The following is a 12,189-nucleotide window of genomic DNA, read 5'->3' as shown; positions in this document are numbered from 1 at the left end:
ACTCATCTCCCTTTTTTCGGTTTTACTTTCTTTATACTTTTTACTTTTAAAAGTTATGCGATAACATTTTACTCTTTTTTTAAAAAAATTATGCCACAAAAGTTTTTAACATGTTATTTAAGATTAAAACAACAATTTTAATAATTGAAGGAAGGAAATAATTGATATACCATCAATGACTTCAAAATTTAATTAAAACATTTTGAGGTTTGAGAATAAATTTAAAATAAAAATTATAATTTAAGAATATATAGTAGAATTAAATCTATTTGTTTTAGAATAATTAACTCTTATTAATAAATACAATTATCCTTCATCAATATATATAGTTGCATGTAATTAGTTTGTATGTCACTTTATTAGTTAAAGAATTCCGGGATTGATATATAAGTTAAATTGCTTGTATAACCTTCTTTTAATTTTTTTCACATAAGTTACAATATTTTAATTTAGAATTATTGAGTCTTAGTTACATTATTATCAATAAAAAACTTAAATTTAAATATACTAAAACTTTTTACCTTTTTTATTTAAATATTATGGCAAGCGGAGCAAAACGACGTAAAACAAAATACTTGAAAATCAGTGATTGGCACATTAAACATGACGCTTTAGCTCAATCGACATTTTCCCTTTCCTCCATCCTGACTGGGAACCCACCTTTCATCTTCGATGTTAGATAAACAACTAACGAAGGCTGAAACCCATCCTCCACTGCCGGCACCACCTTGAACTGCCTTAGAACACCACTCACCACCCTTTTCATCTGCAAGAACGCCATCTCCTTCCCCAAACAAAGCCTGGGTCCCGCCTGGAACACTGGGTAAGTATATAGATCTCTCCCCACAAAGATCCATTTCCCCGCCTCATCTCTCTGCAGCCATCTCTCTGGCTTGAACTCTGCCCAATCCGATCCCCATATCTTCTCCATCCTCCCCATCGCGTAAGGATGATACGTGACCACCGTTCCTTTCTTCACAACCGTCCCGTCCGGTAAAATATCGTCGTCCACCGCCGTTTTGCTGTCCAATGGGACTGGAGGGTACAGTCTCATGCACTCGCAAAGAGCAGCTTGTGTGTAAACCATGTCTTTAACTTCCTCAAACACCGGCATACCGGATTTCCCTTTGATTTCTTTGAGAATCTCCTTTTCAACTTCAGGGTTCTTGTGTAATAACCAGAAAAACCACGTCAAAGCAGCCGATGTTGTGTCACGGCCGGCAAGTATGAAGCTGATGACAATATCCGTCGCGAAATTCTCGTCCGTATGGCCTGAGGTCAAGAACCTCGACAACAGATCAACAGATTCCAAAGACGATTTATCAGCCAGCTCCTGTTTCTTCTCCCTTACAATCTTCCTCGCGAAATCACGGACTTGAGTGACCGCAGTATGGAGTCTTTTCTCCGATCCCACATTGAAAAATCGCTTGATTTTCCAAGCTATGCTAAGAAAAGCACGAAACCTTTTGCTACTTATATCAGTTGCATCTTCAAACGCTTCAGCAAACTGCGCCGACGGTAAAGAAGGCAAAAGACAGGCAGGGTCAAACCCAAAAGCGATCTTACAAACGTTGTCAAAAGCGAATCTCTGAAGAATGTCTTGCAAGTCAAGCACGGACTTATCGACAACAGCATCAGATAACATCGGAATCAAACGGTCGTGAAGCTCAGTATCAACCACGGTTTGCACGAATTTACGAAGCGACTTGGTGTTGAACTCGTGGCTAGAAACTTGTCTCTGGAACTTCCAAGACTCGCCATCGACGTTGAAGATGCCGTGGCCGAGAAAATCGAAGAGAACGCCCCTGGAGACAGGGCCCTTATGGTAGTTGAAGAAATGGGTCTTGAGCATGTGCTGGACATTGGCGGGGTTGGCAGTGAAAATCTGGCGACTACCAAATAAGTTGTGGAGGGTGAAAGTTGCAGAGGGAGAACTCTGGAGGATTTCGGTAGTCCATTGCACACGGTTTTCTCGATTGGATTTGATAGCGAAATAGGAACCGATTATCGGGTAAGATTTGGGGATATTTGAAGGAGATGAAGCTGATTTCTGGGATTTCGACGTTCTTCTGATGATGGTTAAGATTAAAAATGGGAGAGCGAAAAGCAACAAGGAAGTAAACAGCTGAGTAAACATCATGATGCTAATGACCTTGAGGTTTCGATTCATCATAGATTCACCAAATATATAGACCGAAAAACGTGTTGTACGGTCTGGAATTCAATTTTCTTATTTTTTTGAAAAAGGGATTTCGTCACGGATGAGGGAAGATGAGTAATAAAAAGAAAAAGACAAAGTAATACAACTGGGGTTGAGCATTCGGTCGAATCGAATCGAATCGAGTTAATTGAGTTTTTGAATCTCATTTTATCATCCTAACTTTATTTGAAGTTTTCTCGAATCGAGTCGAGTGAGATGGAATTCGAATCGAGTCGAGTGAGATGGAATTCGAATCGAATCGAATCGAATATATTTGTTCGAGTTAAATTTTAAAAAATAATTTTGGGTCCTTATAATTATTGTCACCCATCGTAATAAAATTTGACCACCTTAATCAATTTTTTTATTAACTTTCATCACCTCATAATTTATTTATTAATTTTTATATACTGGTTAGCTTCTTTGCTTGCTTAGTTGTTTCAATTATCTTCAGATTCTTGTCACTATGTATTTTGGAATTAAAAAATATATTAAGGGTCCGTTTGATTGCCAGTAAAATGTTTTCTGTAAAATGATTTCTGGAAAATGTTTTACTTTTCTGTAAAATGATTTACTGGAAAATATTTTCTGGTGTTTGATTGAATCTGTGTAAAATATTTTTTGCTGTTTGGCAGATTTCCTGAAAATATTTTCCGAAAAAATTATTTTTACATATATTAATATATATTAATAAATTTTTATAGTTTAAATTGTTTTTACATATATTGCAATGATTTATTTATAATTAAATAAATCAATTAAATATATAATAATACTCAATTATTAAGCTACAATTTTAACCGTCATAAATTAAAAACAACCAAAGTCAAATAAATCATTTGTAATTGTGTTATAAAAAAATAAAAAACAAGAATTGAACAATTATAAATTAGCTTACAAACTACAATTAAATACTAGAAATCAATAATATTTGTAGCGACCTAAAAATTTGGGGTACGGGCGCTAATTGAAGTGATTATTGAAAATTTAAAAACAGTGTCTCAATTTTATTTGAAAAGGAGTCGCCACCGATCTTTTTTCTAGGTGTGATCGAACACCTAATAAATTCTCTTTTTAGAAGAAAATTTTATTTTTAAATTTTCCTAAAAAAGAGGTAATTTTAGGTCTGCGTGAAAATCTAGAGAAAATTAGGGGTTCGGGAGTCAGTTACGCGGGAGGAAGGTATTAGCACCCTCGCGATGCCCAAAATTGGTATCTTGTTAAACGCACGTTGTCTTCATTTTCAAAAATACGAGTTCAATTTAATATTAGATCATAATCCGATTGAAATATGAGAATTTAAAAAAACACGAGAATATTGAAGCACAAATTTTTTTTTTAAAAAACGAAATTTTTGAAACACGAAAATTTTAGAAACACGAAAAAAAAATTTTAACACGACAATTTTTGAAACACGAGAATTTTTCGAAATACAATTTTTTTTAAAAAAATGACAATTTGTGAAACACTAGAGTCGTTGAAAACACGGAAATTTGTGAAAAAAAAGAAAATTTTTGAAACACGGAAATTTTTAGAAAACACGAAAATTTTGGATCTTTGGAATTTTTGAAAACACGAAAATTTTTGAAACACCAGAATTTTTGAAAACACGAGGATTTTTACAACACGAATTTTTTTTAAATACGAAAATATTTGAAAACACAGAAATTTTTAAAACACGGAAATTTTTGAAACATCAAAATTTTTGAAAACACGAGGATTTTTGAAAACATAAAAATTTTTGAAAACGCGAAAATTTTTAAAACACGAGAATTTTTTGAAAACATGAAAACTTTTGAAAAATAGATTTTTTTTCTTAAAAAGACATGAGAATTTTGAAAAACGGAATCTTTTTTTTATTTTGATTTTGTTAAAACTTGAATATTTTCGAAACCACGGAAAGATTTTTTTTTACACAAACTTTTCGATTTTTTATTAAGCACGTATCGTATTTAACACGAACCAATGATATTCACTCAACATAGCAATGAAATCAACAAATTTGTGTCAAACCGATTCGTTGCCTTATTTTTTTGAAAACGCGAAGATTTTTTGAAACACAAGAAAAATTTTTGAAGACACGAAAAATTTTGAAAAATATAATTTTTTGAAAATATGAGACTTTTTGAATATTTTCGATTCTTAAAAGGGCGTATCGATTTTAACACGAACCGGTGATATTCATCCAACATAGCGATGAAATCAACGAGTTCATATTAAATCGATTCGTTGGCTTATTTATTAAAAGTATTTAAAATAAATTAAATTAAATTAAATTAAAAATATAAATGCCAAAATACAAAAATGCATAAAATATTAATAATATTAAAACGAAAAAAATACGAGCATTAAATTAAAATTAAAAAAACCGAAATTACCGAAAAAAATCTTGAAACACGAGCTTCGCAGATGGGTAACACAAATTGAACCCCCTTTTTATTTTTTTTATTTTTTTTCCTCTTTTTTTCTTTTTCTTTTTTCTCTCTTTTTTTCTTTTTGTTTTCTCTCTGCTGGGCTGATGCACGCGGGCCTAGGCTGCTGGTGCTGGCCTGGGGGTATGCTGGGCTGCTGCTGACTGGGCCTGGGGGATTGGGCCTGCTCCTATTTATTTTTTTTCTACCTTGGGCTTCTCTCTTTTTTTTTGCTTTGTATTTTTTGCTTTTTTTTTTAAATGGGCCTACTGCAGTACAGGTTGGGTCGCGGTGTACGGGTCGGGTCGGGTCGGTTTGACCCGACTGTTGAAAAAATATTTTTTTTCTTTCTTTCTTCTTCCTCTTTTCTTCTTCGTTCAACCCCCAACGGCACTCCCCCCAACCTGGTGCGGTGGTCGACGGTGGCGAACGGAAGCTCTCCTCTTCTCCTCCTTTCTCCTTTCTCTCCCCTTTTCTCTTATTTTCAAAGCTTTTTTTTTCTCTTTTTTTCGTGGGGGGTTTTTTATTTTGATTTTTTTTGACTTGATTTGCTTTTCTTAGGCAATGGGAGATGGGGAAACGACGGTGGTGGTGTGGTTGCTGTTTTTTTTTAGTGTTTTTGCTACTGTTTTTTTTCTTTCTTTTTTTTTGCTCAAAATTTGTTTTATTTTCTTTTTTTTTTTTTGCTTCCTCCCTTCTTCCCCTTTTTTGGGGGGTTTAAAACCCCTCTTAAACTGATTTTTCTTCTCCTTTTTTGCAGGTTACAAGTGGCTAGGGAGAGGTAGGCCAGCCGCCGCCGTTGCAGGTGCAAGTTGGGCTAATTGCTACCAAAGGGACCAAATCGTAAACTCAGCAAAATTTTTGGGGCAAAAGTGTAATTTTGAGAAAGTTTAGGGGTTAAAATGTAATTTTGAGAAAGTTTAGATGTTAAAATGTAATTTTAAAAATTTTAGGGGTTGAAATGTAATTTTGAGAAAGTTTAGTGGTTAAAATGCAATTTTAGAAAAGTTTAGGGGTCAAAATGCAAAAATAATTTAAATTTTTTTTAAAAAAAATATTTTTAAAATGAAAGTTATTCCCGGATAAAATTCAGTGATTACAGCTGCCCCTCTTTGCTCATCGCTGTGAAACAGGGATAGAGCAAATACTTAAAAGCACTGAATTTTGTTCGACCATCCAAAAAATTTTTTTATTTGAAAAACAGAAATCGAGAATAGCTCGGAGTGCAACCCGAGCCCAACTCACCTCTAGCAATATGAGTTGATTTTTTTGAAAAGCAAGAATTGAAAAATACCTCGACGTGACTTGAGGCTCAACTCACCTCTCGCAATATGAGTTGATTTTGGAAAAATAGAAATTGAAAAATACCTCGACGTGACTCGAGGCTCAACTCACATCTCGCAATATGAGTTGATTTTTGAAAAACAGAAATTTAAAATACCTCAGCGTGCGACCCGAGGCTTAACTCACCTCTCGCAATATGAGTTGATTTTTTGAAAAGCAAAAATTGAAAAATACCTCGACGTGACTCGAGGCTCAACTCACCTCTCGCAATATGAGTTGATTTTTTTGAAAAATAAAAATTGAAAAATACCTCAGCATGACCCGAGGCTCAACTCACCTCTCGCAATATGAGTTGATTTTTTTTGAAAAACAAAAATTTAAAAGAAATACCTCGACATGTGTCCGAGGCTCAACTCACCTCTCGCAATATGAGTTGATTTTTGAAAAACAGAAATTAAAAAGAATACCTCGGCGTGTGACCCGAGGCTCAACTCACCTCTCGCAATATGAGTTGATTTTTGAAAAACAGAAATTTAAAAGAAATACCTCGGCATGTGTCCCGAGGCTCAACTCACCTCTCGCAATATGAGTTGATTTTAAAAAAACAAAAATTGAAAATTCCTCAGCGTGACCCGAGGCTCAACTCACTTCTTGCATTATGAGTTAATTTTTGAAAAACAGAAATATAAAAGAAATACCTCGGCATGTGACCGAGGCTCAACTCACTTCTCGCAATATGAGTTGATTTTTGAAAAACAGAAATTTAAAAAAAAATACCTCGGCATGACCCGAGGCTCAACTCACCTCTCGCATTATGAGTTGATTTTAAAAAAACAGAAATTGAAAAATATTTCTTGAAAGAAATAAGGTTTCAAAAAACATCAGGTGAAACTAAAAGCCTCATTTTCATTGATTCTGTGCAGTTTTCTCCCAAAATTCCTTGCTCTGTTGGGATACCTGTATATGTCATGTATGGTGTTATCATGATATGCACGTGTTTGTCCTAAATGCTTTTATGCCTACATGATCATGCCATGCACTCTGGGTTGTTTGTCACGTGCCCCACTTTTTGATTTTCGTGAGGGTTCACATTCATTTCCTTAATTCTTGACTTTTGTAACACCCCTAACCTGTATACGTCGCCGAATTAGGGTTACGAGGCATTACCGAACAAACACAACCATTTTTAAAACCAAACTGATCACAAACATGAAAATTAAATCATTTTCGCATTGCTATTTATAATTTATAATCAAAATCTAACTAACATCGTACTCAAACCTATACATGCCATAAGATTGAGTTCAAATATTTAACAAAATACCAAAAGTAGTCGATAGTGTGATAGACTATGCTGATGATCCCCGAGCTCGTAACGTGTCTCCAAAATCTATAAAAACAAATGGACAAAAACAATCAAAGTAAGCTTTTATAGCTTAGTAAGTCTATAGCATATCTAAAATACATATAAAAGAATCATATAATTCTTTAAATAAATTTATTGAAATCACAATTATCAATTATAATTACTAATCAAACATTGCTATATTAAGTCATTTTGTTTAAATCTAAAAGGATGTGTATTTATCTAATACACATAAACGGACAAATGTAAATACATTATATGCATATAATCAATTTACTAACATAATCATTAACTGCATATACTGATTTCTATAGTACTTATTGTTCGCACTTCATCGGATCCATTTAAATATAATTGTTCAAATACATATACCAAAAGCATAATTTTTATACTTATCAACTATAAGTGCCGAATGCACATATACACCTATACCCACCTATGCCGAATGCATACATATATACACACATATATATATCCAACAATTTCATGACAACCGATATATATATACATACTTACTATTCAAAAAGATTCGAACGATTATATAATCATCAACCACCTTGATACAATGTTCATAAACTTATCCATTTCATATAAACAAAATCATATATATTTATACCCAATACATAGAATCACTTAATTTAAACAGATTCAACGGCACTTAGCCTGCTAGGCTTATAGCCTGATTCAGATCACCGGCACGTAGCCTGCTAGGTTTATAACCTGATTCAAATCACCGACACGTAGCCTGCTAGACTTAAAGTCTGAAAAATTCACTGGCATTAAGCCTGCTAGGTACAGAACCTGAATATCACAAATACGAGAATAATTTCTCATATAACCCTTACTGGCATTACACATGTTTAAAACATATACGTATAATTCATGTAGCATTAACCACACTTTCAAGAAATTGGCAGACCATAGCTCAGTTATATCTGTACTTACAATCCATACTTTTAGCTCAATACAAACAATTGTATATACGTTTATACCCATTCAAACCACACTTATTCCATAATATATAGTTCATACCTTAAATTCAATTCCAAAAATTTATACAATTATATACATATATATATTGAGACTTCATATACATATTTTCATAACTTCCATACTTCAATCAAATTCAAAAACCCTATATATTTATATACACATATATTCGAACAATATATAAATATCTTTAATTCATAACATTAGATTCAGTTCACAGTAATTGAAACATACCTTCGAACCACTTATATATATATTCGCACCACATATATATGTATTATACATACCTTTGCTTAAAATCAAGAATTTATACCTATGCAACATTCATACTTTAACTAATTTCAATAACTTATGTATATATATCCTAGCATTATATATACATATACATATACATGCTTATTCAAATATCAACTATACTCTTATACATTTCTTACCTTTATTTCAACCCATAAATCTATACAAGATTATACTTGTATATTCGAACATGCTATATATATAAATATCATCCATACTTCAAAATTTATTCAATCAATATATTTTTAAATATAGCTCAACACAAAATACAATTAGTATACATGTATAAATATTAACTTAATAACTTTTAATTGCTAATAGACTTACCTCGGATATCAGCGGACACGATCAACTATTCGATTACTTTCGTTTTTCCCCGATCCAAATTCGTTTTCTTCGTTTCTTGATCTAAACATAATCAAATTCAACCTTTTTATTCATCAAAACATTCAATTAAGTCCAAAAATACATAAATGGGAAAATTACCATTTTGCCCCTAACATTTTACACTTTTTGCAATTTAGTCCTTTTTGCACAAAACACAAAATACACAAAATTTTCCCATACCACACAAGGGCCGAATATTCATGGTTCTCATACAAGTCCACACATTGCATTTATTTCACATTTTAGTCCCTCAAAAATTTATTTTCACAATTTAGCCCTAAATACTCATATTCATCAAAAATCCCAAGACAAAACATGTTAATCTAAGACATATCTTCCATTATTCATCATCAAACATCACAAAACACAAATATTCATCAATGGCATAACTCAAAATATTCATTAAAATCATAAATTCAAGCATGGGTCGGATAGTATTCAAAGCAACGATCTCAAAAACGTAAAAATTATCAAAAACCGAACAAAAACTAACCTTGAATTAAGCTTCAAAAGATGGCCAAACCTAGCTTAGGTTTCTTTCTTTTTCTTTTCTCTAGTTTCGGTCAAAATAAGATGAAAAATGTGGCTTTTAATTTGTTTGTCTTTTAATATATTAACTTTATAATATAATATATTATTATAACCTTTATACATAATATAAAAACTATAATTTATAAGCATAATGCCATCCACTATCTTGAATAATGGCCTAATTTCCTATTAAGGACTTCACATTATAAAGACATTAGCAAGTTAGCACTTTACACATTAATTAGTCAATTTCACATTTTACGCGATTAAGTCCTTTTATTAAATTAAGCACACAAACAATAAAATTAATTCACGAAATTTTCACACATGTAAATTAACATATAATAAACACATGAAATAATATTAAAATATTTTTTTGATTCGGATTTGTGGTCCCGAAACCACTATTCCGATTAGGGTCAAAACCGGGTTGTTACAACTTTTCTCTCCAGTTTTGTACTCATCCTCAAGTTCTGTGAGTAACCCACATTTTCGTATACCACCTTCCTGCCCCATTGTTGAACTTTGTTCTTGCTTCAGAGTCCTTTTATTTATCAAATTCTCATCCAGGTAATGCTCAACATTCCTTTTGTTTATAGTATGTCATCTTACTATTTATCATTTAAATGAATCAAACACGAGATGTATGAAAAAATGGCGAAGTAGGCATGAAAGAAAGACCTCACATTCATTTTTTTTCAAAAGCAACAAACAAAGAAAATTGACAAGGAAAAATTCAAATAAAAAAAGCATCATAAAGAAAGGAAAATGAATTCAATTGCCACAAATACTCTAGATATCCAACGCATGAACTTCTCCACATTTCTTCGTCAATGATCTTTTCGAACATGGCTTCATGTCTAGAAGATTTCAAGCTTCTGAAAATGCTTCAAATATTGTAACCTCGCCATTCGACTCCCCGTTCAAGTCTTCTTTCTCCTTTAAGTCTGAATCTGCTTCATTAGGACGCCCTTTCGGGTTTTCATCCTAATCTTTTTTGTTTATCAAGACTCCCTTTTCGGGTTTTCATCTTGATTTTTCTTTCTTTTTTCTTTTCTTTTTTTGCTTTTTTTTTGTTTTGTTTGTTTTTTTTAGGCATAATATTTTTTCACAGCATCTGAGTTCACTGGATTAGGTAATTCTTTCCCATCCATCTCAGTGAGAATCAGAGCCCCCCCTAAGAATGCCTTTTTTACAACATATGACCCTTCCCAATTTGGTGACCATTTTCCTCGAAAGTCTATTTGTATCGGGAGGATATTTCTTAGTACCAGTTCTCCTTTGCGGAATTCTCTTGGCCGCACCTTTTTATCGTGGGCCGTGATCATTCTTTCCTGGTACATCTGTCTGTGACAAATTGCCTTCAAGCGTTTTCCTTCAATAAGGTTTAGCTAATCATATCTAGCTCGAACCCATTCTAATTCTTCTAGTTTTGACTCCATCAAGACTCACAGGGATAGGATCTCTACTTCGATAGGCAGAACGGCCTCCATCCTGGAGACCAGAGAAAAAGGAGTTGCCCCCGTAGACGTCCGTACAGAGGTGCGATATGCGTACAAAGCGAATGGTAGCTTCTCATGCCAGTCCTTATATGTCTCAGTCATCTTCCCGAGAATCCTCTTAATATTCTTATTAGCCGCTTCTACTGCTTCGTTCATCTTCGGGCGATAGGGTGAAGAGTTATGATGCTTTATCTGAAATTGCTCACATACTTCTTTCATCATCTTGTTGTTCAAATTTAAAGCATTATCTGAAATGATTCTTTCAGGCAGACCATATCGACATATGATCTCCTTTTTTAAGAACCTACAGACTGCAGCCTTTGTCACATTAGCAAACGAAGTGGCTTCTACCCAGTGACTCCATCATGTACTTTATTGGGTCCAGTTTTGAAATTAACCATGTTGTGTGATATAGCATGTATTGTCTGAGCCTTCAAACCGTCCAAATCCATGCACAACAAAACTTCTCAATCGAAGGGTATTTTGCCTCATATTCTGTGAACTTCTTGCTGAGGTAGTAAATTGCCTTTTCTCTTTTCCCTGACTCATCATGTTGCCCCAATATGCACCCCATTGAGTTTTCAAATACGGTCAAGTGCAATATTAATGGTTTTTCAGGGGTCGGCGGTACTAGTACCGGAGGATTAGATATATACTGTTTTGTCTTGTCGAAGGCCACTTGACACTCCTCGTTCCATTCTCCCGGGTTATGCTTTCGAAGGAGTCGAAAAATCGGATCACATTGGTTAGTAAGTTGAGCAATGAATCGAGTAATGTAATTCAACCTTCCTAAAAATCCTCTGACTTCTTTCTGTGTGCGCGGGGGAGGCAGTTCTTGTATAGCTTTTATCTTATTTGGATCCACCTCAATCCCTCTCTCACTGACAATGAACCCTAGCAGTTTTCCCGAGATAGCCCCAAACGTACATTTGGTCGGGTTAAGCTTCAACTGAAACTTTCTTAATCTTTCAAATTGCTTCCTGAGACTCCCAACATGCTCTCTTTCTTCCTGAGATTTGTCAATCATATCATCGACATAAAATTCTATTTCTTTGTGCATCATATCATGAAATAACGTCACCATGTCTCTCTGATATGTTGCCCCAGCATTCTTTAATCCGAACGGCATTACCTTGTAACAAAAGGTTCCCTACATTGTTATGAATGTAGTTTTTTTCCATGTCTTCGGGAGCCATCTTTATCTGATTATATCCTGAAAAACCA

General features: G+C 33.7%; 1 protein-coding gene across 1 annotated transcript; it reads right to left on the bottom strand.

The window, feature by feature from the left end:
• Positions 1–505: 505 nt before the first annotated feature.
• On the bottom strand, positions 506–2,188 carry LOC107936716 (cytochrome P450 94A1). The gene has a single exon (XM_016869470.2). It carries the CDS (start codon positions 2,171–2,173, stop codon positions 617–619), a length of 1,557 nt encoding a protein of 518 aa, XP_016724959.2. The 5' UTR covers positions 2,174–2,188; the 3' UTR covers positions 506–616.
• Between the last annotated feature and the right edge of the window lie 10,001 nt (positions 2,189–12,189).

Source organism: Gossypium hirsutum, chromosome D07 (genome assembly GCF_007990345.1).
Source record: "Gossypium hirsutum isolate 1008001.06 chromosome D07, Gossypium_hirsutum_v2.1, whole genome shotgun sequence".
Classification (NCBI taxonomy): Eukaryota; Viridiplantae; Streptophyta; class Magnoliopsida; order Malvales; family Malvaceae; genus Gossypium; species Gossypium hirsutum.
The sequence above is the reverse complement of the archived record's forward strand: the minus strand, read 5'-3'. Positions and strand labels throughout refer to the sequence as shown.

Bases quoted from the DNA above. Each gene is read 5' to 3' on its own strand.
- LOC107936716 (XM_016869470.2), bottom strand. From the start codon at position 2,173: ATGATGAATCGAAACCTCAAGGTCATTAGCATCATGATGTTTACTCAG.